General features: G+C 40.0%; 1 protein-coding gene and 1 long non-coding RNA gene across 3 annotated transcripts in view; one reads left to right on the forward strand and one right to left on the reverse strand.

The window, feature by feature from the left end:
• LOC122063852 overlaps window positions 1-12,942 on the forward strand; it is a 16,080-nt gene extending 3,138 nt beyond the window's left edge. The window contains exons 1-3 of one of the 2 annotated variants that reach the window (XR_006135492.1): window positions 7,657-8,866; window positions 9,999-10,068; window positions 12,689-12,942. This is a non-coding gene — a long non-coding RNA (uncharacterized LOC122063852). Of the gene's footprint in view, window positions 1-7,656; window positions 8,867-9,998; window positions 10,069-12,688 lie in introns of those variants that run through there. The other variant, XR_006135493.1, reaches the window with a different exon arrangement.
• Window positions 12,943-15,434: 2,492 nt separating this feature from the next.
• LOC122063853 lies at window positions 15,435-18,802 on the reverse strand. The gene is made up of 2 exons (XM_042627554.1): window positions 18,499-18,802; window positions 15,435-17,630 (listed from the first exon to the last, which is right to left on the reverse strand). The coding sequence occupies exon 2, from the start codon at window positions 17,165-17,167 to the stop codon at window positions 15,539-15,541; it is 1,629 nt and encodes a 542-aa protein (XP_042483488.1). The 5' UTR covers window positions 17,168-17,630; window positions 18,499-18,802; the 3' UTR covers window positions 15,435-15,538.
• Window positions 18,803-25,016: the final 6,214 nt, after the last annotated feature.

Genomic DNA, 25,016 nt, shown 5'->3' on the forward strand with positions numbered 1-25,016 from the left:
TGCTGATAATCACAGACTTGGGTGCTAGAGATAAATCCACTACTTTGCACCACATGGTTGGCTGGGGTACAGTTTTTAACACCCATTTGATCTCACATCTCCTTGCACAATGATCAACATAGGTCTAGTTAGTTGGAATAACTGTTAAATCGATCCCTTTTCCGCTGGTGTTGCTGAAATCGACCCCTTCTCATCTGATGAGATGATGTCTTCATCCTCTGTTCCTTCATGTTTGCAAACAAAGAGTCTAATGTCTGAGGCCTCGGTTTAGGAACAACCTTGGCCTGCTGCTACACACCGCATAAATAACCAGTATTTGCTTCATACTTTTACCTTCCAATTTCATCACTTCATTAACACCAAAGAAGAGAGAGCCGTAGGTTTTGGTTTAAGAACCTAACCTTACAACTCAATGAAAACACAATAGAAAGCCGTAGAGAGAGGTTCTGGTTTTAAAAACCTAGCCCTACAACTCCATGAAATCGAAATAAACTCCATGAAATCAAAATAGAGAGCTTCTGGTTTAAAAACCTAACCCTACAACTCCATGAAAGAGCTTCTGGTTTTAAAATCTAAACCTACAACTCCATGAAATCAAAATAGAGAGCTTTTGATTTTAAAAACCTAAACCTACAACTCCATGAAATCGAGAGAGAGAGAGAGAGAGATGGAGGGCTTACCAGTTGCCAACGGTGGACTCTAGGTGAGAGTGTCGCGGTTTGAGAGGTCATAGGTCGCAGGTCGTAGGTCGCAGGATGCGGTTTGATAGGTCGCGGGGTGAGTATGTCGCAGTTTGAGAGGTCACGGGTTGAGATGTGGCTTCTGTAGAGAACGTCTTTCCGCTTTCTCCTTTTATACTAGGTGGTAAAAAGGTTGCTCAAATTTGAGTTTAAGTGTTGAGGTAAACTCAGATTTGGAGCACATCCTTTGTAATATGGTCATTCATGGGAAGTAGGATGCTCACTCATGAAGGTCATCCTAGTGGAACCAAACAACTCCAAAAATTAAGAATTATCATTCTAAAGAATGTCATCCCAAAGATTTACTGAACCAAGCACCCCCTTAACTATTTCAACTTTGCCTGCCATGGATAGAAACTTCCCTTTCCACCTAGCCAATCTTCCCTTGATCTTGCCCATAACCGGCAACAAGGCCTCTTTTTTAACTCTGCCTTTGAAAATCTCCACACCTAAGTATCTTGTTGGAAATGTGCAGGTGGGGATTCCCAAAGTATCTACGATCCTCTGATTTCTAGAAGGGGAAATATTCCCCAAAAAAGCTTGCTTTTGTCTAAGCTGATTACCTGCCCAGAGAACTCTTGGCATTTGAGTAGAAAACTTTTTAAGTTCCTAACATACCTCATAGAAGCATTGGAGAAGATGAAAATATCATCAGCAAAAAGAATATGACCTGGAGAACTGGTGCCCCTTGGACCCCATGAAATACGAAATAAGGAAAACACGACAAACGAAAATGAGTTGTTCATCCACCTCCGGCATGTCCATTAGTTGATAAACAAACCTAATCCAAAGAAAGCCTTGAAATGAGCGTCAAGAATATCTAAACTTGGGTCTTATTCGAGCATCCTAGATTATGTCCTCATTACAAAATATAGGCGTAACATCCCATTAAAGAAGGCTATAAACTCCACCTTGAAATTAGAAAAAAATTACATTATACTTTGCAAAGAAACTGACAGGGTACCCAATTGATTTATGAATATCCCACCAGAACCAGAGGCTTGGGTTTCAAATAAAGCACCTATCATTGTTTAATTTCAAAAATCAATCTATCGGATGTAACCAAAAGATTTCTTTTGTTGTTCTAATAGATTGACAGGTTGTGAAATCTTCAATTTCCTTGATAATTAATGCTAAACTTGCTGATTGGAAGGGCAAATTATTTTCAATGGAAAATAGGGTGGAGCTGATGAAATCGGTTATGATTAGTATTTCAATTCATAATTTTTCAATATATCTGTGGCTATCCTCACTTATTTCCATTATGGAATGATGGATCAAAAACTTTATTTGGAGTGGTAACTCTTGTAGATCCAATATGTAATGGTGAATGGAATAATGTTTGCAAGCCAAAGAAAGGAGGATTGGGCTTCCACAAGCTCAAAGAGGTTAATCTTGGTCTTCTTGCCTAGCTTTGTTGGCCAATAAAGCATGATAACTTTATGTTTGCTTCTTTTATATGGGGGAGGTTCCTTATGGCTAATGGTTTTCCAAAACATCATCCCTTTTCGTCCTCTATTTGGCCAAGAGTAAAAAAGGTTTGGAATCTAGTTAATGATTCGGAAAGATGGATCGAGGCGAGCACGAAGACATCTGTAAGCTGGATCATCGTCATGCTTTGTCTTCCAAACCGCCTTGGACAACATATCTTCATTGACCTCTCTCAATCTTCGCAGGCCTAGCCCACCCTCAGATTTTGGTTTGCAAAATTGATCCCAACTCACTGTGATTGTTCTAGACGTGTCAACATCCCTTGTCCAGATGAAATTGCGAATCCACTTCTCCAAGGTCTTGATCAGATCAAATGGCCACCAATACACAGAGAAGCTGTCATGGGCATACCTTCCACCACTGCTCTAATCAGCTCAATTCTACCTGCTATAGAAAGTAGTTCGTGCTTTGACATTGTCCATCACAGGCAGGAGCGAATTTTTCTTAACCCTCCCTTTGAAAATTTCCACTCCAAGGTACTTTGTTTGCAGATGACATATAGGAATGCCCAGAGCCACTCCAATGGCCTGTTTCTTGGTAGCAGGGATGTTTCCTAAAAACATCTTGCTTTTCTCCAAGCTTGTGCTTTGACTTGAGGATTCTTTATACATAGTTAAGAATTCTTTGAGGTTCTTGACATACCTGATTGACGCATTGGTGAAAATGAAGATGTCATCTGCGAAAAGCTTATGCCCTGGGGTTAGGGTCCCACGAGGGCCATTCAGGGCTTTGATCTTCTTCTCTCTGATCAGCATGTTCAGACCTCTACACAGGACTTCTTCAGCCAAGATAAAAAGCATCGGAGATAAGGGGTCTCCTTGATGCAGCACTCTTCCGACATTAGAGAACCCTGCCAGACCTCCATTCAATAGAATGGAGATTTTTGTTGAAGCCAACATCTGGTGAATCCACCCAATCCAGATTTCAGAGAATCCAAAATTTCTCATGAATAAGAAAAGGAAGTTCCTATCAAGAGTATTGAAGGCCTTCTTGATGTCAATTTTAACACCCATTCCTCCTCTCGTGGCGGCATACATCATATTTGCTAGCTCCGAAGCCAGGTATGGCCGGCTCTGGTCAAGATGGAGATTGATATGGATGGTTCTGGTCATCCTAAATATAGGATGAGTTAGGCTGTTTTGTTCTGTCCAGTTTGTTGATTTTGTGGGTGCTGGGGTTGGTCCTTCTATTTTCTACTAATGGCAATGTCGAAGGTGGTTTAGGAGGTCTGCTTTAGTCATTTGTTGGGCTGTCTGGGGTTATATCCTAGCTCCATTCAGCTTTGTATTCTATCTTATATTTTTTTTTTCTTTTTCTTAATACAAATGATTCGTAGCGAAAAAGCCTGGTAAATAGTATGGATTATTTTCCCCTTTTGGAAAGCACCTTGCTGTCCAAAATGAGTCTTGGGAGAAAGTTGGACAGCCTCAGAGCGAGAATTTTTGTAATAATTTTACAAATAAAATTAGCCATACACAAGGGACAGAATTTGTCCAAGGAGGCAGCCCCTTCGACTTTGGGAATGAGCAAAAGAAAATTATTGTTGATGCCTTGATGCATGATTCCAGTGCTAAAGAAGCTACGTATTGCATTACCAAGATCATAGGCAATAATGTCCCAGCAGAGCTTGAAGAACTCACTAGAGAAACCATCTGGACCCGGGGAGCTAGCAGAATCAAGAGCCCATACCGCTCCTTTGATTTCTGTATCTTAAGGCAGCTTGTCCAAAATAATTCTATCTCTGTGCGTTGACTCGTAGGGAATGCAATCAAGAATTTGGGGGTGCACGGTTACAGGCACTTCTTTGAGGGAAGCATCATAATAATTCACAACATAATGTTCCAGCTCTGGTCGCTTAGAAATTATCACTCCATCTTCTTTCTTTATGCTTTTAATAGTTTTTTTAATTCTTCGCATCTTCGCAGAGAGATGAAAGAATTTTTACACCTATAACCAAGCTTCTTCCATCGAATCCTTGACTTCTCAGCCCACATTTTCTTATGATTCTCCATAGCTTTTAAATATTTTGTTTTTACGTCCGCTTCCTGAGCAAATAGAAGATCATCAAGGCCCTCTTCTTCAATTTTTTTTTGAATCACCTCCGTCTCCTTTTTTGCCTGCTCTAGCTCCACATTAAAGTTTGGAAATTCTTTTTTAGCCCAAAGCTTTAGAGCCGTCTTGAGCCTTTTTAATTTTTCAGCCACTCTATATAAATTGGTGCTAGGCGTCCAATAGTTCCAAGAGTCCGATACCACCTACAAAAAATCCCTGTGTTCCTCCTAGTGTCTATGGAATCTGAAAGGGCAATTGTTTGGTTTCCAGCCCAAAACTGAGGAAATAAAAATTGGAGCATGGTTCGAGCCGATTCTCTAAAGCAGCTACTGTACACCCTCATGGAAGAAATCAACCCAAGCATTATTACAAAAACTTCTATCCAGCCTAGTCAAAACATTATCTCTCCTCTTATTATTGGTCCAAGTGAAATTGCATCCCTGGGAAGGCAAGGCCATCAGATCTCAAGAGTCCACCATGGCACCGAACTATGTTGCCGACCCCATGTTAAAGGCACCAAGACCTCTATTCTCTTGAGACACCAGGGTGGCATTGAAGTCCGCAGCGACAAGCCAAGGAGTGCTAGGGGCGGGGGCCGAGGCTGCCAAGGAAGCCCAGAGATCTCGTCTTCTAGCTCGAAAGCAGTTTGCGTGAACGACAGAGATTACAATAATTTTATGCTCCCATACTACTGAGATGGTAATGTGCTGGTCAGATGCTGACACAATATCTGGCCTTCTAAAGCTTCTTTTCCACATCAGCCATAAGTTTGGCACTTTATCTGATCTATTATTATGAATAAAAGCTACATCAAATCCCAATCTGTTAAAGAAAAGCTTATGGAAAGCACTGACCTCGACCATAGGCTCCGCAGTGCACACTATGTCAGGGTGGTTATCCTTCAGAATATTACCCAAGGCCAATTTAGCTACAGCCTTCTTCATGCCTCCAACATTCCATAATAGAACATTCATGGATTACTTTCTTAGAGGAACGATGCGGGTAGACTTTCTCTGCGCCTGCGCCGTAGTGCTAGAGGTTCCCTTCTTCTTTGTTTTCAAAAATTGGCTAAGGTCTGCCCCCTCTCTTGCGCCATTCATCTCTCTTCCATTATCACTGTGGTGGATGTAGACAGTTCCTCCACTGACTTGGGTGGTAGGAATAACACTAATAGCATGCATAGGATCATCCTCATGCACCAATTCATCAGGACTGTCGTGCACTCCATCCACATTAGTTTGCCTCCCAGGGCTGAGATTTCCCAATAAGTGTTGGGTAGCACCCATCGCTCCATCCTCATCATTAGAATGTGGGACCAACCCGTATCCAGAGTCATTGGCTGACCCCATGCAGGATTCAGATTGCCTCTCTATCGCCATAATGCCAGCCGATTCTTCTTCCACAATCAGCCCTTGATTGAATGGAATGACAATTGCAAAATTGCCATGTGGCAACCCATCATTTGGTACGCTGGGATTGCTATCCGATGGTGTGTTTCTCAAATTGGAAGGAGATCCATTGCCTACGATGGATTTGCTCCTTCCAATTGAGGAACCTCTCTCAGTAGCCTGCCCTCTCTCCTCCACGTCGGAAAACACCTCTGCCCTTCCTGCGCCGCCATGGTCGTTTTGAATCACTGCCTCAGGGAAGCCTTCTCTCAACTCCTGCTCAACTCTGGCTGCCTCCTTCACCTTCTTCTCCCTACAATTTTGTACATAGTGTCCAACCTTCCTACAAAACCCGCAGTGAGCGATCCCGTCTTCATAACTATGGCTTGTTTAAACCAGAAGACTTCTTGAGTACCTAGTTTCAGTCACTCCACCTGGATTTCGTCTAGTCTTTTTCCATTAATCTCCACTTCCACCTAAACTCAGGCAAAATTTCCCATCGCCGCACTCTATGTTCTTTTATCTAGAGCAACTGGCCTCCCTACCATCTTTTCCATAGAAAATAGGATGCGCTCATGCCAATATTCCAAAGGTAGGTCAGGGAAGCGGATCCATACAAGCTTCGTCATGGCATGTTTTGCATGAGCATTGAAGTCGGGACTCCATCTCTAGAACCGGATAAGTTGACCTCCAACTTTTGGAGCGTTTCTCCGCCACATTGCAGACATGTCTTCTTCCATTTCAAACTGAAATAATATGAATCCCCTACCCATTGGCGCCCTTCTTATTTGCCTTTTAGGTTCCAGTTCTGTGCCTCATGTCTGATATCATTCATTGAAATCAGTCTGAAGTTTGCTCTTCCTACCAGAGCAAAGCAAAACTTGGAGAGACGCTCTTCATATGCATCCTGGGGGATCACTATCTTGGTACACGATCCCGCGTGGATTGGGTCTGGCAATGAGTCTACATCAGGCAGAGCCCTACCCACCACAGAAGCAAATGACTTCCTACCAATAGGCGCTCCTCCATTAGCCGCTTCCGGCATCACCTCAGGCCTCCCTTCAGATCTCGCCGCACTGTTTGCCTCCATCATGGCATTACTTTCACCGACCCTGGGGGCAGGTTTGAGAAAATTAGTGATGAGGCCTTGCCAGAGTCGCCCTGTCTCTCTCCCATCCGGATCTTTCCTGTAGCCCAGCAGCGCAGCAGCAGAAGCATCCTCCATCAGAGACACCATCACTGCGTGGTTTAGCCAGTTAAGCCAAGTATGGCCACATCTACTTAGGAAGATGAGTCTGTTCAATTCAAGTTCATTAAAGAAGATGGGTCGCTGCGAAAAGGCTATAGATCCTCTTCTATTTGGGGATTTTGTGCTCTTAAACGAAAGATGGATCATTGGGAATGGAAGGAAAATGAAATCTTTCAAAAAATATTTGGGAGTTCATTCAAATTATTTTGCAGAATTCAGAGCTCTGCTTGAAGGTATTATGCTTGCCAAATATTTGAAAGTGAATGCTCTTTGGATAGAATTAGACTTGGCGGCAGTCGTTTTGGCTGTTCAAACCCAATCCATTCCTTGGTATGCTTATCAGGACTGGATATCATGTCAGGATTTCTTAGTCTCTATTAGTTGGAAGATTACCCACTGTTTTCGAGAAGCAAACATAGTGGCTGATTTCCTAACTAGAGAAGCAGCAAAGACCGGAGAATCTATTTTAAATGTCTCTTTTACTGCTCATATCAGATCAGAGATTGTTCATGATGCGGATTCAAGGCCAAGGTTTTGATTAGTGCATTAGTAGATTTATCTTCCCCTGCTGATGGCCATGCCGAAGGTGCGGGTTTTTAAATCTATTTTTTTTTTCCAATGATTTGTACTTTCTTTTTTTCTTCTTTTTAATAAAATCTCTAAATCTTTAGCCAAACAAAATGGAAGGAAAATTAACTTTATGTGACCGTTGGTGGAGCCCTTCCCTGCTGAAGTCTTCAAGGGCAAGGTGAATAGATTCATTGTGAATTTCGACTGGAACTTTCCGGATAACCAATCGACCATAATGACAGATATTATGAATAAAGCAATGGAGATTCCTCTTCCCAAGTTTGATTGCGAAGATCTCTGTGTTTGGTGTCCCAACTCCGATGGGATTTTCTCTACAAAATCAACTTGGAACAAAATTAGGCGTTTTAAGGAATCTGTTGCTTGGGAGGCGCTGATTTGGGGTAAGCATTTGCAGCTGAGGCTTTCAATCTTTGGGTGGAGAATTATGCACGGAAGGCTCCCTACTGATGAGGCGGTAATGACGAGAGGTGTTTCTCTGGCATCTAGATGTGAGCTATGTAATTTCTCGAGTGAGGATTTGGATCATATTTTGGTCCAATGTTCTTTTGTTGAGACCATTTGGACCAACGTTTGTCGTTGGTTTGATATTCCCTACAGGAAGCATGATTCTCTCCTTGGCCTTGCTTCATGGTGGAAAAGGAAAAGTAAGTTATCAAACCTTAAGGATGTTTGGTCCATTGCTTTTGTCATTGGTGCTGATCAAATATAGAGAGAGAGGAATGGGCGCTGCTTCGAAGACAAGAAGAGGCACCAAAGGTACGTGCAAGACATGATAAAGAAAGACATTAGAGAAAGCATCCCTAAGGTGAAAACTTCTATAAAATCTGTTAATGACATTCTCAGTTGCAGAAGGCTAGGGCTGAATATTATTAGTGCTGGAATTAAACCTCCCCTAGAAGTCTTTTGGTGCAAACTGCCTATGGGGTGGGTTAAGATGAATTTTGATGGAAGCTCTCTTGGAAATCCTGGTCACACAAGGGCTGGTGTGATCATGAGAGACTACAATGGCAGATGTCTTTGGTCTTGCAGTGTGTACCTGGGTATTAAAGAAATTTATGAAGCAGAGTTTGAAGGCCTAATGTAGGGTCTCATGAAAGCAAAAGAGTTGGATATTCCAGCCATTTGGATAGAATCGGACTCCACATTGCTGGTCATGGTAGTGCAACAGGGTAAGCTCCCTTGGTTTGCTATGCAGAGATGTGCTCACCTGGGGCCGTACCTGGAAAGGACTCCATGGAAAATAACTCATAATTACAGAGAAGGAACTTAGTGGTAGACTTCCTTGCCAAGAAAGCTGCAAATCAAGATGCTCTTCGTTCAACGAGGCTTTCCCATCCCATGTCTCTGATATGATGGTGAGAGATGAATCTTCTAGGCCTTCGTATCTTTTTATGTAGTGGGCGGTCCTTATTCCTGCTAATGGCAATGCTGAAGGTGGGAATTTGTGACCTGCTTTGTATTTGGTTTCCTTTTTTCTCTGGCTTTTGCCCTTAATAATATTATCCTTTAGCAAAAAAAAAAGATTCGGAAAGATGGATTGTCATTGTTGGTTCCAAAATTAGTTTTTGGCATGATCAATGGTTGTATGTTGTTCCCATCACAGTATTTGTTCCTATCAATCCGGTAGTAGTATAGTACTGTGTTGCATGCTAAAGTCTCTGGTTTTATTGATGATGGTAGATGGGTGCTTCCTATCAATCCGCATGAAGATGGTGGATCTCCCTTGCATCATTTTGCATCATATGAAGGAGTTGGAACCAATATCATGGAGTTCACTGCTTTCTTTATTGGGTTACATAATGTTTTCTTTATTAGGTTACAGGTAGTTATGAATATTTTTAGGGGTGGTACAAGAAATTATCCCTTTTTTGATTATGTAATTGTGTTTTGGGAAGAATCTGTCCACCAATGGGAAAATAAGTATATCTCATAGTGGGAAAGGAGTTTATGTGTATAACATATGTATGGATGATTTGTCATTTAGTAGCTGCATCCAAGATCGTTTGGTTGGTCTATTAATGCCAAAAAAAATTCTACTGTGCTGTTAGGGATAAAATCTGAAGCTAAAATATACGACGTCGGAAATCCGACATAGAAATTGAATTTCAAGGCATGATCCTTATTATGTTTATGTTAATCTTAAAAAGTTTGGGGCTGATATGAAATTGTTTGATTTGTTTATGATTTGTAAACTCGGATCTGGTCTATTTGCAGGGCAGAACAGTAACAATGTAAATGTGAAATTGATAGCCCCAGCTATACCTACTTTTTGGTGGAGTAATACCATTTGATAAACATATTAAATTACTGTTTCAGAAAATTATTGTATGTTGAAATGTGTTGATTATTACTATGTGGGTGATGGTTGGCAAGGACTGTAGGGGACCAAGTATGTTGGATTGAGGTCGTTCAAGGGGATTTGCTGGAATCTTTCCTAATAACTTAAGATCACTAGAAAAAGGGATTTATTGGCATGTATTTATGCAGGAACTTGAAGTCCAAGTGGTTTGGAAGCGTTGGAATTTGTGGAAGAACAGTTGAGACTTGAGACTCACAGGTGAGGGAAATACTATCATATTAGCCACGTATCATTCATTTGCATGTTTTGCTAGTAATGTATGTTTATCATTGCCTCCAAGATCTGTTTTTTATTTTAAATACATTGATATGTTTATTTTCCTAATTTATGATAAGCGTGAGGCATGATAGATACAAGATTAAGTCACTATGATAATATAAAGCAAGAAGGTTAAAGAAAAGAAAGAAAATATTAAATAAAAGAATGAGAAAGGAATCCTCTCCAGCAATTCGATGACTGGACAGGGAGGGGTGTAATACCTCGTCCCAAGATTTGTTAGTAAAATAAATTTTGTGTTGTACCTTGTAGGAATGACATCAAAAACTTCTCTCTCAATGTTATTGCGAGACTTGAGAGGCTTGAACAACAAAGGTAAAATTGAGTTGTTACTAGTAAATACTTCTAACTTTGGGATCAATCCTTCCAAGGGGCTAGTAGTCCAATGGTGATTTAGTGACTTCATAAGAGGGAAGTCTCGAGTTCAAAACTCCCTATATACTTTGAGTGAGCTTTTCTCACATTTTAAAATTTTTAAACCAGGGCCAAAATGGTCAATTTACATGAAAATCACTATTTAAGGATTGCTTGAATAGTGAAAGAAATATTGCATGCATTAAAGCCTATTGGCTAAATTGGAGTGGAGAATGGTAGTATTGCCTTTTCACTTAAGTGGAGTGAATTGCAATACTTCACGGATAGGGGGTTAGAATAAATTAACACAAATTATAAAGGGGATCATTAAAATATAGGTGTCATTGCTTGAAAGCCATGCAAGTGATGGGTCAAGGGGTAATTTAGACAATTCAAAAGTCCTTAAATTTGACAAATAATAAATTGAGAGAAGGATAAACCGGAGTTTCTTTCTCATAATCTATTTCTACTAAGTCAAGAGAAAGAGAAAAAAAGAAAAAAATGGAAGATGTTGAAGAGAAGGAGCTCAAGAAGTGGAGAGGAAAAGAGAGGAAGAAGAAGATCAAGGAGGAGAATGAGGCTCTATAGCAACTCAAACTTGAATCTAAAGAGGGAGAAGGAGATTGGAGAGAAAATAGAGCTCATTTCTAGAAAATTTCTAAGAGTTGGGAGATCTTGATTAGTTTAGGCTCTAATCCATTCAGGTTAGTGTACTGACTTACATATTCTTATTCAAGAAATACTTATGAAATTTGAGTGTGAGATGAATCTAAGATGAAGTATTCATGTTGGTTATGGAATGGATGTGAATGGGCTCAAAGATTTGAGCTAAAATTTGGGAATTTTGGATCCTAAAATCCATTTCAGATTTGGATTTATTGTTTTGACAGATAGCCCTTTGTTCAGTAAAAATAACATAACTTTTTCATATAAACTCGAAATTGATTGATTCTAAGTTTTTTAGAAAGTAGAATCACAGATATTCAACTTTTATAGAAATAGATCCTGTTTAATTATGCTTCAATATGACCTTAAATATCATTTGAAGTGAAAACATAAATTCTGCCCGAAATTAGTTGAACTGTTCTGGCCTACAGACCTTTGTTTAATAAAAAAATCATAACTACTTCATATCAATTTGAATTTAGTTGATTCCAAGTGTTTTAAAAATTAGAATCACAGAGTTTTAACTTTGATAGAAATAGGTTATGTCTAACTATACTTCAAAATGACCTTAAATTTTACTTGAAGCGAGAACATGAATTTTGCCCGAGAGTAGAATTAAATTTCTGGGTAGCTGTATGAAAAATTACAAAAAAAAAACTGTACGAAAATTATCATAAGTTTTTCATCCGAACTCAAATTGAGGTGATTCTAGAGGTGTTGGATTCACGACTAGATGATCTACATATGTTCAAAAGAAATTATTCTCTAAAAATATTTTTTTAAGGACAAAAATATCCTTAAATACGAACCTTACTGAAACAGTGAGGTATGTCAATCTAAAATATGTTATTGAGAATTTGTCTTGTTGGTTACTAGGGAACGGTAGAGTGTTACGAGTTTGTTGTGCTAACATTATAGTTGAAGAATCAAGGTGAGTGATTCCCTTCTTAGATGGTTTCCCCGTATATGTATATAGCTTATGATTGGTGTGATACATTTTCTATGTGCATATGATGATGTTGAGGATGTTGATGCAATTATAGTGTAATTCAATGATGAGATTGGGTTGCATATTGTAATGATGAGCATGTGCTTATATTGAAAATGCTTTGAGTCATATTATGGTCATGAGAATTACCAAGAGACATGTTTTGGTGAGACTTAGTCAAGAGACATAATTGGTGAGACCGAGGTCAAGAGACCGCACGTTGAGGACATAGGTGCAAGAGACACTTGGCGAGACCTAGTCAAGAGACAACATGGTGAGGCACCTGATGCCAAGATATTTGTTTAGTGAGACTAGAGTCGAGACCTTGTGGTGAGGACCAATTATGCCTAGGGGCAAAGGAAAATGTATAGAATAGACACTTTTATGTTTGTTATTTTGCAAACACAATAAATGACGATGATTGATTGGATTGTTTCTTAAGTATATGTGTATGTCCGGTGTGGAATTATTTAAGTGGGGTTTTACTCACTGGGTTGTCGAGCTCACCCCATTATTATACATCTTTTTCCACAGGTAATGGTCAAGGCCATAGGGCTGGTAAGGAGCCTGCAAGTTGATGGTGAACAAAGAAGAAATATTTTATTATTTTGCTTTTCGTTGATTCTTAATGGTTAAGAGAGCGTAATGTAAATATTGATCAAGTATGAATGAGGACTTGGGAGTATGGATTGTAAATATTTTGGCCACTAGGGTTTGATCTTGTTAACTCTGATATGTAATAGAACTCTATGTAATGTTTTGAACTATGCATGGATGCTTGGTTTGAATTTTGATCTTTTTGATCACCAATCGCAACAGCGTGACCATACCCTTATCCCGGGTTTGGGTCGTGACAATGAGGTAGATTTTCCCAGGCAGTTTGAGCTCTTAGTGACTAGAACAGGTGGGAATTAATCCTCCCAGCGTCAAGTGACTAGACGGTGGGATTCACAAATCAAGAAAGTTCAGCAAAGAAAATATATATATATATATATATATATAAAAGAAAGAGAGAGGAGTACCATTTACACAGATAACCCAAGTCAGACAATAGAGGTACAAAATATCAAAGCTAAGTTTTACCAGTCATGTTTCCTATAATGGATCAAAGAGAGATATTATAGCATAGATGAATGGACTGAGTTTTCTTGAGGCCACAGTGAACGGATATCAGTTCACTGTGGTCCATCGACAATGTACAATAGGGTGATATAAGAGGAGAGAGGGGGGTCATATCTTGACCGTCCCTCCCTTCATTGAGCGTCGAAGGAAATTTTTTTCCTAGTTGAATTGTCTTATAGGTAAAGGCATAATCATGACATCATTTCAATCAGGCATGTTTTTATTGCATTGATATGATTACATTTTTCTTACCAAACTACTTAGCTCACCCCATAGTTATAATTGTTTTTAGAGAGTATGCATATTTGGAGTGTTGACTACCGAAGATGTTTGGATACGGAGAGGGAAGGACATAATTCCTTCTATTAGAAAAGAGATTATATTATTTTTGTGTTGATAGCTTCATATAATTTCTCATGATGTGTATAACGAGCAATTACTAACTATGATGTATATGGTAGGGACAATAGAATATTTGAGATCATGTTCAGATACAATTACAAATTTAGGGTTGAATTGATGGATATATATTTGTCATATGAGATGGTTAATATCAGGAACCACAAGCATTTATGGAAATGTTTATAGTAGTGCTGCTATGTTATTTTGATGTTATAGTGATTATTGATGTATTAGAAACATGTTTCTACAGTTATTTAATGGTGACCTGTGAGGGCCTGCAGCTGTAACTTACCTGATCTACGAGCGCTACAAAACACACTCTAAAAAATCAAATCCCTCGAAATAATCTCGAGAAAGCCTGTATTGAGGCCCAGTGTGCTTACAGAATTCTATTTGTTCCCATTAAATTTAGTTGTTTAAGTGGATGTTTACGTCTATATAAGGGACATAAACAGGGGTATTGTACGTCGTTTCAGGTTTACAGAAGTAAATGATCCTTGTCCTTCTGCTATTTTTATGGTTCAAAAAAAAAAAAAAAAAGTTGCTCTATTGTTCTTTATTTTCCCTAAATTTATTTTAGTTTTTTTGGTGGAGGTTACCAGAATACCTTTCATGTTTTGGTTGAGTCTGGGTGACGAGTACAAAAATATTTTAAGAAATAGCAGTGGCCTAGTTTTAAAACTGAATTGGACATCAAGTTGGTCTCCACTTATTTTGAATCGGTTCCAATTTGGATCAGTTGGAATCTGTCAAGACTTGGTCAGAGTTGGCTGTAGTGCTGTAATGATACTTTTTCAGAACCCAATGAAATCCAATGTTGACGTTGGCGATGTCTAACTCAAATTGGGAAATTCAGCCGATCCTGATTCTGATTTTAGAAGTGGATGTTTTTACAGCTTATTAGTGGAAGATTTCACACTGCTTTAAGGAGGCAAATCCAATAGGAGATTACTTCGCTAATGATGTGACTAATATGGGTGTCCCGGGAACTTTATGTGGCTTATTACATATGGGAGATCATTGCAGATGCTTCAGGAATACCTGGATTCAGATTCAAATAAGTGCAGATAGGCTCCCTGCTGATGACAATGTTAATCATGGAATGCCCTGTCTTCTTATTTAGACTTGGTTTGGATTTTTTTTTTTTTTTTTAGTGCAAGAGGTCCTGGTTTTGATCTGCTTGTTCCTCAACTTATTTCCCCCTCTTCACATTTCACTTAAAAAAAAAAAAAAAAAAAGGAGGAGCACAAAAGGCGGCCAAATCTAAATATAATACTTGATATTAACTTCTGAACTGTTGGACATTTCAACAAGTTTGAGTGTTGGTATTTGTCCCCTAAAAGCTCCTAGATATCTTGAAATTATATGGTGCACTCCATTAGAGACATGACTGAAACTCAACATTGATAGGTGTTCTATTGGAAACCCAGGGCGAGCAGGTTCAGGTGGAGCTTTCCATGATTCAAACTAAACATTGTTTTCTCTTTTGGAATATACCATTGTGTTAGAACAAACAATGAGGCAGAATTTGAAGGGCTAGTCCAAGGTATTAATTATGCAAAGGATTTGGGGATTCAGGAACTATGGATAGAAACAGACTCTACGGTTGTAACACAACGATAGCCTATAGAGGCTCTATTCCATGGTCTATTCCCCAACTTTGGCAACACCTTCAACACATAAGAAAAAAAGAAAAAAAAGAAAAAAAAAAAAGGACTTCATATGTAAGAACTAATTAGACTTGATAGTAAAAGTACGAGAATGATGAGACAATCTAGCTTTAAGAACATTAATAATGGCAGATATTACATGAATATGAAAAATAACAGGGAAATTATTTAGTGACTTCTTCTAGCCTAGCTACCCGGAAATCAACATGGCTCTCACATGCCCTTGTGAAATTTGAAATAGTTGTGCAATACCAAGATGTGCCATTAGAAGCCATACATGAGTGATAAATTCCCCACCTCTTCTGAGTTGTTGTGCATGGTTAGTTCCTCTACATTGACCAGCAGCATAAGACAACATCTCGATCCACACATTACTCATTATCTCCCATTTATCAAACTTCTCTCCCTCAAATGATTGCAAAGATTTTGCAAGCCTACATGCATCAAATAGTACAGACTTGCTTTGATCTCCTTTCACTTCAACAGGTCGAATTTCTGTGTTCACCTCAAGCAACTTCTCACAAGCTTTAATTTTGTCGAATTTCGAATCTGTCTCTTTAAAAAACCTCTCAGCTTCTTCACGAGTATCTCTGAACCTGATTTGCCCAATCCCTTCAGGCAACATAAAAGGACACATTATAAGAAGATACAACATATAATCTGATAATAACTTGCTTGTTTCACGATGCAATTCTGTGAAAGGAGAAATATTATTATCGCACTCGTAGCAAAGATCTGTAGCAATGTGCCATAGAAGAATGCTCTGATCAAATTCTACATCATTCAGACTCCACTGAAGCTTCTCCCGGAGATGACTGTTATTTCCAAGTACATCATCACCTCTACTTGTACACAAATTCTTGACATCCTCAATCTTCGCAACTTTTCTTGATTTTCTCTTAAGCTCTTCAAAGATTATTTCTTTGGACTTGAAGAGGACTTCCTTCGAGTATTTGTAATAGTATTTTTCTAGTAACTTGTCAATACGGAGGAGCCTCTGAACTTTAGGTAATATTTTGGGTGGTCTATCTTTCACACAAACACTTATAAAATTATATTGTGCCACTAAATTAGACCACCTTTTCCTGGAATACGATCTTTTCTTCAAAGCATCTGATACTACCAGTGGTATATATTGCGGATTGTGCTTCTTTATCCAAAGGAATGCCCAGTCAGAAGAAATCAGAATGAAGATGGCATAAATCTCCAGTATAAATGCTCCACTGAACAAGATATGAGTTATGAATATGTCCGCATGCGAGTAACGATGGTTAACACCCTTCAAGAAGGCCACAAGGAGAGTGATAATAGACAAGACACTGATGCAACGTAAAACAAGGCCTACAGTGGAATAAATCAAGGCAGCTTTTGAGTAGAGTAAATCGCACATGAACCCTAGTTCCACTTCGATCACTTTAAAAGCTCTTCTTGATGAGCTCTCTTGGAAGAACAATCTGCTCTTCTTCCAGTCGTCACCAGTTAGGATGAGATCCGCGAAGAGACGCTTAAATGTCTCGAAGAATTCATATGCTTTGGGCAAAGCCTCTACATCGGGAAGATTGAGTTGGTTACTTGCTCTACCATGTGAAGGATTTGGTTTCTGTTGAGCTTCTTCATCAATTTGCAACTCAAAATCTTCAATCCTTCCCACCGTGACTCGGGACCCTTTGGCCTGCTTAGAATCATAATCATTCATAAATTTGACATAATCAGGGCCTGCTTCTGGAGGATCAAGCATAGAGTTTCTGAAATTATCTTTACTTGCCAACTTGAGAACCCATGTCCCTTCCCCATACTTGAGTACTCCAGGGATAAACATGAAGACCGTGAGAATGGAGACTTGGCTATAACTCCAGGACCTGATCAAAACATATATAGCAATACCAATTTGTTGGACTAGTACAAGAAAGTGTCTGAGCCACAATTCATTATCATCTAAGGAGTAAGCAGTGATAGTGTCGGGACCACCAAGGTGCAACAACAGAAATGGTGCCAGAGAGCCGTTAGATCAGTGCTGCCGGGCTCTCCTTGACCATGAGAAAGAGCACCAAGGGCAGTAGTTGCTACGGTGTCTGCAGACAAGTAAGATAACCAAAGAATGATCCGCACCCAAACACTAGTAGTGTACTTTCTACGGCTGCCCAAGAAGATAAGATTGACTTGTAACTGGAGGCTAAGAAGAACCAAAACTCGGAGCTCCCATTCATTCCAGAGCTTCTGAACCTTTTTTGAGAAAACTTTCGTCGTGCTCTTCTTCTCTATAGCGAGCAAACTGCTAACGACTGAAACCCATAAATTTTAGTTGCAAGGGGAGACAGGGAAGAATTCACCAAGTGAAAATTTTGATTTTAGCTACAGTGATGATTATTATTATTATTATTATTATCTTCTTAAGAACAGCAAGTGATTTTTTTTTTTGAATGAAAATTTTATTAAAACCCAAAAGAAAAATATATACAACATACAAAGCCAAATTGGTTAAACCAGGGAGAAAGCCCTACCAAGCCCTGAAGAGAAGGGCCTCAACCCCTAAGAGACTGGACAAACCCAAAAAAGGGGGGAAGGGGAAAGGGGAAGAGGGAAAGGGGAAGGGAGGGGGGGGGGGAGGGGGGAGGGGGCAGGGGGAGGGAAATAATGAAAAAGGAGGGGAGGAAAATAATAAATAAAAAGAGAATAAACAAGAAAATTAGAAGGAACGAAGATAGGAAGGTTCCAAGAAGACGCCTTATCTTAGGGGAGGAAAGAAGAGAGGACAGTCCCAAGAACAGCAAGTGAATTAATTAATAAAGAATGAAAGAATTACAAGAAACACAGAAAGGCCAAGAAGAAGGAAAGCTGATCAGGTTCTGTATGACAACTGATCCACACAAATGGAATCTACCCAAAGAAAAACTCTCCGATGGATTCCATCTATGCGGATCATATCGTATGAGAATAATTCTTGTAATGATCCACACTCAAGAAGAAGGCCTAAGCAAACCGAAAAAAAATTCAGAACATGAGAGGGACTGAACTAAAGAGACTACTCAGCTAAACTGAAACCACGGCTTCCCTAAAGCATCCCATCCCTAGTCCAGCAATTCAAATGATCTTGTAGTCGACAAAAAGTGATGAAACAACATAAAGAAAAGGACAATTAGAACAACTTACCAATACCCAGCATTGTTAATTCTGGTCTTCAAAACAAATTCTTTCTCAAAGTGTAATACTTTCTTTAAGAAGTCAAGCGTAGAGCTCCAAGACCAGCAAATCAATACATGCGTCGTAACAGACTGATCTCATCAACTTCTGTCTCTCGCAATCTCCCTCAGCATCTAAAGGGAAAAGAAAGAAGCATCATAATAATAGAAACAGAGAAAGATGAGAGTTTCAGAACATTTTCGAATTTGGGTGAGAGGTTTTTCACTAATTTTCAAATTCCATTGAAAAGCCCGACCAGATCCATCACTGCCTTTAAGCTTCCATCTCTAAATTGAAAATAGAGAGCAAAAGAAGTAGATGAGAAACACAAACGATCAGTTGATAAAAGGTAAAAGAGAAATTAGAAGTCCATCCACAATCTTTGGATTTGCTTTTAAGATTCCAGTATACCCCGTTGCCTGTAGTAAGTTTTTTGGTATAGTTTACGTAGACGTGTATGTACATGGTATCAGCAGTTCCTCATTAGGGGCAAAAAATGGTATGATTTATATCCCATCCAACGGCAGAAGCAATGACCATGTGTCAAAAAAACTTCACAGTTTTAATAAGTGGAAAATATCTATGGGGGACCCAAAGGAAAGAAATGGAAGCTACCTCGCTCATACACCAAGGCAGATGAAGCAGTAGCAGGGTATATAACCATGCATGGTTCTAAAAATAGTAAATTAACCCCAAGAGGTAGCGGAATTGGCAAGGGACCTTCACTTTAGGTTACGTGTGGTTTTGAATTCGACTCCTCTTATTTCCTTAGGGCCACTTACACCGTTACACATGGGCATTTAGTGTTTTTCATTGCTTTCGATGAAAGTTGCATGACTCTCATTCAACCCCAGTGTAACGCCCCCAAATCCGGGTGAGATATGGGTGCAAGTCCTCATGGGCCACCGTTAAATAACGGCATAATCTTCCAATTCTCTTACTCAAACACATATAAGCAGTGGAAATTAATATAAAAACATATCATAAATACTACAGCGGAAGCTAAGTCGTACTTTTTTTTTCTAAAAGATCATATGTATTAAAAAAGAAGGGAAAAGAAAGAAAGAATGCACATGATAATGAACAAGCTGTATGGAATTAGTTGAAGACTAATCCACCTTCGGCATTGCCATCAGTAGATGAGAAATCAAAGCTAAAACCCAACCAAACCAAAAAAAAAAAAAAAAAACAAAGCAACAAAACACCATTATTTAAAACGGTATCTAGGCAGATTGTGCCTATGAACATCTAACTCCAAGGCAACAAGTGCAAGCCAAGAAACTACAGAAGAGGACTCTTCAAATTTTGCAGCCGACTTTGCAAGGAAATCAGCCACCGGGTTAGCTTCACGTAGGCAATGAGCAATCTTCCAGGTTATGGACTGCAGGTAAGGACCTAAGCTCATCCACCTCTGAAGCACATACCATGGGACTTTTCATAGAGAAATAAGCAGAACCACAGCCACCGAGTCACACTCAACCCATAATTGGGTAACACCCATCGCTCTAGCCATTTCTAGACCATAAATAACTGCTAGGACTTCAGCTTCAAAATTTGTGTGCACTCCCAAAAATTGTCTGAAAGATTGCATCACCTCAGCCTTATCATTCCGGAGCACTCCACCAGCCCCTGCCTTTTCTGTGTTCCCTAGAGAGCACCCATCAGAGTTAAGCTTTACCCATCCTGGAGGGGGAGGACACCAGAAGACTTCTATGTCGTAGTTATAACTTCATTATACATCGATAGTCTTAATATGTCTATACTTATCAAATACATGAAATACATGAAAAATGTTGTAATCCATTGTAAAGTTATTACAACCTTCTTTCTTTTTCTTTTTTTGCTAAAAAGATGACTTTATTCAAAAAATATGATCCAAATACAAATAGAAGATCAAAGCATGAAAGAACCAAAGAAAATAGACAATGGTTTCCCCATCCCCACCTTCGCCATTGCCATTAGCAGGGAGAGGGAGAAGCGCACTAGGTGAATCTATAATTTGGTATTCCATTAGCATCTTTGCTAAGAAGCTCCACAATATGCCTAGGGAGAGCAACATTTGATGTTGAAGTACCAGATTTGGCTGCATCTCTAGCTAAGAAGTCTGCAATAGCATTTGCCTCTCTGAAGTTATGAGTTATCTTCCAGTTTATCCCGTCCAAGTAGGGCTTTAAGAAAGTCCATCGTTGAGCAGCAAACCATGGTACCCTATTTTGTTGAATCAGCGTAACCACAGCAGAGGAATCAGACTCCACCCATAACTGATTAATACCCATGTCCTTAGCGCGCATTAAGCCTTCCATGAGACCCTCCATCTCAGCCTCAAACACACCTGTCACACCCATAAATACTTTATAGGTCCCCAGCACTCTTCCCATAGGATCTCTAAAAGCTCCTCCAGCTCCAGCACGACCAGGGTTCCCCATCGAACTACCATCAAAATTAAGCTTGATCCAATGCACATGAGGTTTGCACCAAAATACTTCTAAAATTTGATTTGATGGTATGCCTTGAGCGGCAAGCCCCAAATTCCTATAGCATATCAAGTCATCCACTGATCTCACCGTCCCTTTGATACAAGGCTTGCAATTTTTGATTTCCTCAAGAATTGAATAACACACAAACTTTGGCAGCCTCCCCCTTTCATTGTGGCGCTTCATGTTCCTTTCTCTCCATATGCTATTCGCCACCATAACCAATCCCATCTCCCAAACATCCTTGCATCGAACCTGCTTCATCTGATGCTTCCACCACTGAAACAAATTGGAAATCATACCTGGGTTTGCCCACTTGATGTTAAAAATCCCACAAAAGAAGATCCATATCTCAACCGAAAAGGGGCAGTGTATAAAGACCTGCTCTAAGGATTCTTCCTTCTCACCACAAAAAGCACATTTTGACGCAAGATAAATGCCTCTTGTTTTAACCACATCATCCATTCGCAACCTTCCATGGATCAGCCGCCAACCAAACAAAGACATTCGAGGCTAAAGGTTTTTACACCACACAAAGACATTCGGGTCTCCTCCCACGCCGATTTAATAGAAAATGATCTATCCGTAGAACCCTTCCAAAAACACCTATCCTTACATTTATATTGTGGAATTTTGATACCTTTTATCAAGATAAAAATGTCATTCATGGTCGAAGACTGGACAGGAGGCAAGTTCCATTAGAAGCTAGTAATGAAGTGATCAATCGTCAAAGGACCTTGATCGCCAATGTCTTCCACTAAATCCTGGACAGAGAACCCATTAACCCATTTGTCCTTCCAAAAATCAATCTTCCTGCCATTTCCTACCATCCACCTCTCATTAGCCACAATGAGGCCCCACACCTTTCTTATTCCAAGCCAAATAGACGATGCCCTTTAACCAAGTCTAAGTGAGCCATTTCGTTTCAGAAATCTAGCCCTAAGAAACTTGTATGCTAATGACTTTTCATGCTTTATTCTCCATGCTAGACTACATAGAGTAGCCTTATTCATATCCCTCAACCTTCTCAGCCCCAACCCACCTTCCTCCTTCGGCCTACAACACATATCCCATTTAACAGTGATTTTTTTTAACTGAATCGGTATCACCTGTCCAAATGAAATTGCGCATCCACCTTTCAATAATGGAAATCAAAGTAGAGGGCCACCAATAAACAGCAAAGGAATGGCTAGTCATCCCCAAGATAACCGATCTCATAAGTTCAACTCTTCCAGCCATAGAAAGTAAATTTTCTTTCCACCCTGCCAATCTACTTTTGACCTTGTCCAGGATCGGAAGCAAGGCCTCATTTCTCACCCTTCCTTTGAAAATCTCCACACCCAGGTATTTGGTGGGAAAGTTGCAAACTGGTATTTTTAGTACATCAATAATGGCCTGCTTCCTCCGGACAGTAATAGGGCCAAGAAAAATCTTACTTTTCTCAATATTAATTTTCTGACCCAAGAAATCCTCATACTTTGAAAGGAATAATTTTAAATTCTTCACATACCTGATCGAGGCATTGGAGAAAATAAAGATGTCATCCGCGAACAGGCTATGCACTGGAGTAGCGGCACCACGTGGACCATTAAGAGCTTTCAACCTCTTTTTTGTGACCAAGTTAGTCAGCCCTCTACATAACACCTCTTCAGCTATGATAAAAAGCATTGGGGAGATTGGGTCCCCTTGTCTAAGACTGCTTTCCACGCCAAAGTACCCAACCGATCCTCCATTCAACATAACCGATATTTTTGCTGACTGAAGAAGCTGACTTATCCTAGAAATCCATTTTTCCGAGAAACCGAATTTACACATAACATGGAACAGAAATTTCCAAGAAATGGTATCATAGGCCTTCTGGATATCTATCTTCAACCCCATACCTCCCCCCCGGGTGGTGGAAAACATCAAATTTGCTAGCTCTGAAGCCAAACAAATGTTGGAGTGGATAATTTTTCCTTTCTCGAAGGCGCCTTGCTCCTTAGAAATTATACTGGGCAGCACTCTCGATAATCTCAAAGCTAGGATTTTTGAAATAATTTTGCATAAAAAATTCCCCATGCATAATGGGCGGAATTTATCCAGAGAAATCGCTCCCTCCACTTTCGGAATCAATACCAAAAAATTGTTTTTGATTCCGTAAGGCATGTAGTCTATTCTGAAAAAGAAATTAATAGCTTTGCAAACACTGTCGCAATGATATCCCAACATACCTTATAGAATGTACCTGGAAATCCGTCTGAACCCGAGGCGCTCTCAGAATCGAGGTCCCAAACAGCTTCATTAATTTCTTCATCAGATGGAGTCAAATCGAGCCGAGTCCTCTCGTCCTCCTCCAAAGAATTAGGAATACACTCCAAGAGCTCCATATGATCATGGGTAGGGACATTTCTATGAAAGTTTTCATAAAACCTGGTCACGTAGCCTTCAATTTGGTCTTTTTCAGCAAGAACCACGCCATCCTCTTGTTTAATCATTCTAATAGAGTTTTTAATTCTTCTCATCTTTGCAAAGATGTGAAAAAATTTGGAACATCCATCGCCCTGCAGCTGCCATTTAATACGAGCTTTTTCAGCCCATAATTTTTCGTAATTCTCCAAGGCCTTCAGCTGCCTTGTGTTTGTGTTAGCTTCCTGAGCAAAAGCTCATCAGACATGCCCTGTTCCTCAATCTCCTGTCGCACGTCTTCTAGTCCTTTCTTTGCATCCTCCAACTCAATGTTAAAATTTGGGAAACTACTTTTCCCCTATGTCCGTAGAACCCCTTTTAGTCTTTTAAAATTTTCCACAAACACCACCATGGGGGAACCTCTGATGTCCTCATCCCATGATCTCTTCACAGTGTGTAAAAAGGTCTCGTGCTCTGTTCAAAAACGCTGAAATCTAAAGGGGCAATTTCTTGGCCTTTTTGATGCCGCAGACACCACGAGGACCGGGGAGTGATCGGAGGCCACCCTCTGAAGGACAACTTGGTGGACATCCAGGAAAGTGAAGATCCAGGCATCGTTGCAGAAACTTCGGTCCAGAACAACAACAACATTGCCTCTCCTTCTGTTGTTGGACCAAGTGAATTTCTGACCATGAGATGGGATTTTCATAAGAAGGCAAGCATCCACCATAGCTCCAAAATCCATAGCCGACCCCAGGTTAAATATTCCAGGACCCCTTTTTTCATGAGATGCCAAAATAGCGTTAAAATCCCCAACCACCATCTAGGGCACGTTAGGGCCAGGGTTAACACTAACCAAATCATTCCACAGGTCTCTCCGAGCAGCCCGCACACATTTTGCATGCACCACAGTGAAAAGAAACAGGGTCTCTGCCCATTGCACCATCATAGAAATCTGTTGGTCTGAGGAAGCCACAACAGCAGGCTTGCTCACCCCTCTCTGCCAAGCGACCCATAGATTAGGGAGCTGATCATCTCTGACATTGTAAATAAAATCTGAATCAAACCCTCTCTTACTGAAATTTTTTTTTTTGGAAAATTCACCGCCTCCAACATGGGTTCAGCGATGCACAAGAGGTCCACATTCTTCTCCCTTAATAAGTTACTCAAAGCTACAATTGCCGCTGATTTTCTCTTCCCCCTGATATTCCAATAGAGGGCTAACATAATTTACTTTTTATATTCTGCAATACAATCAGACTTACCCAAAGTCTGCTTCGTATTAGCCATCTGTTTCCCTTTCTGCTGTCTCGTGATTACTGCGCAACCTCTTCCCTTTCCCATAGAATTTTATCCATATGTACCACCTCAGGATATGTCACTACGACATTACCTCCCTGCATATGAATAGGGCTAACATTTGTAATCACATTATCCTGTTGCAGGGCAAAGTACAATGAATTTCTCCTGAAGTCCCGGTCGGCGCTTCACCCACCCCTTACAGGAGGTGTCTCGGGATCACTTCGGCCAAGAATTCCTAGCCTAGCACCACGGTCATGACTATCTGCCTCTATCGAATGGGTTGCTTCATCCCCCCATTCCTGTCGTTGCCTATTTCCCTCCAAT

The sequence above is a fragment of the Macadamia integrifolia genome, unplaced genomic scaffold (assembly GCF_013358625.1).
Source record: "Macadamia integrifolia cultivar HAES 741 unplaced genomic scaffold, SCU_Mint_v3 scaffold1479, whole genome shotgun sequence".
NCBI classification, from domain to species: Eukaryota; Viridiplantae; Streptophyta; class Magnoliopsida; order Proteales; family Proteaceae; genus Macadamia; species Macadamia integrifolia.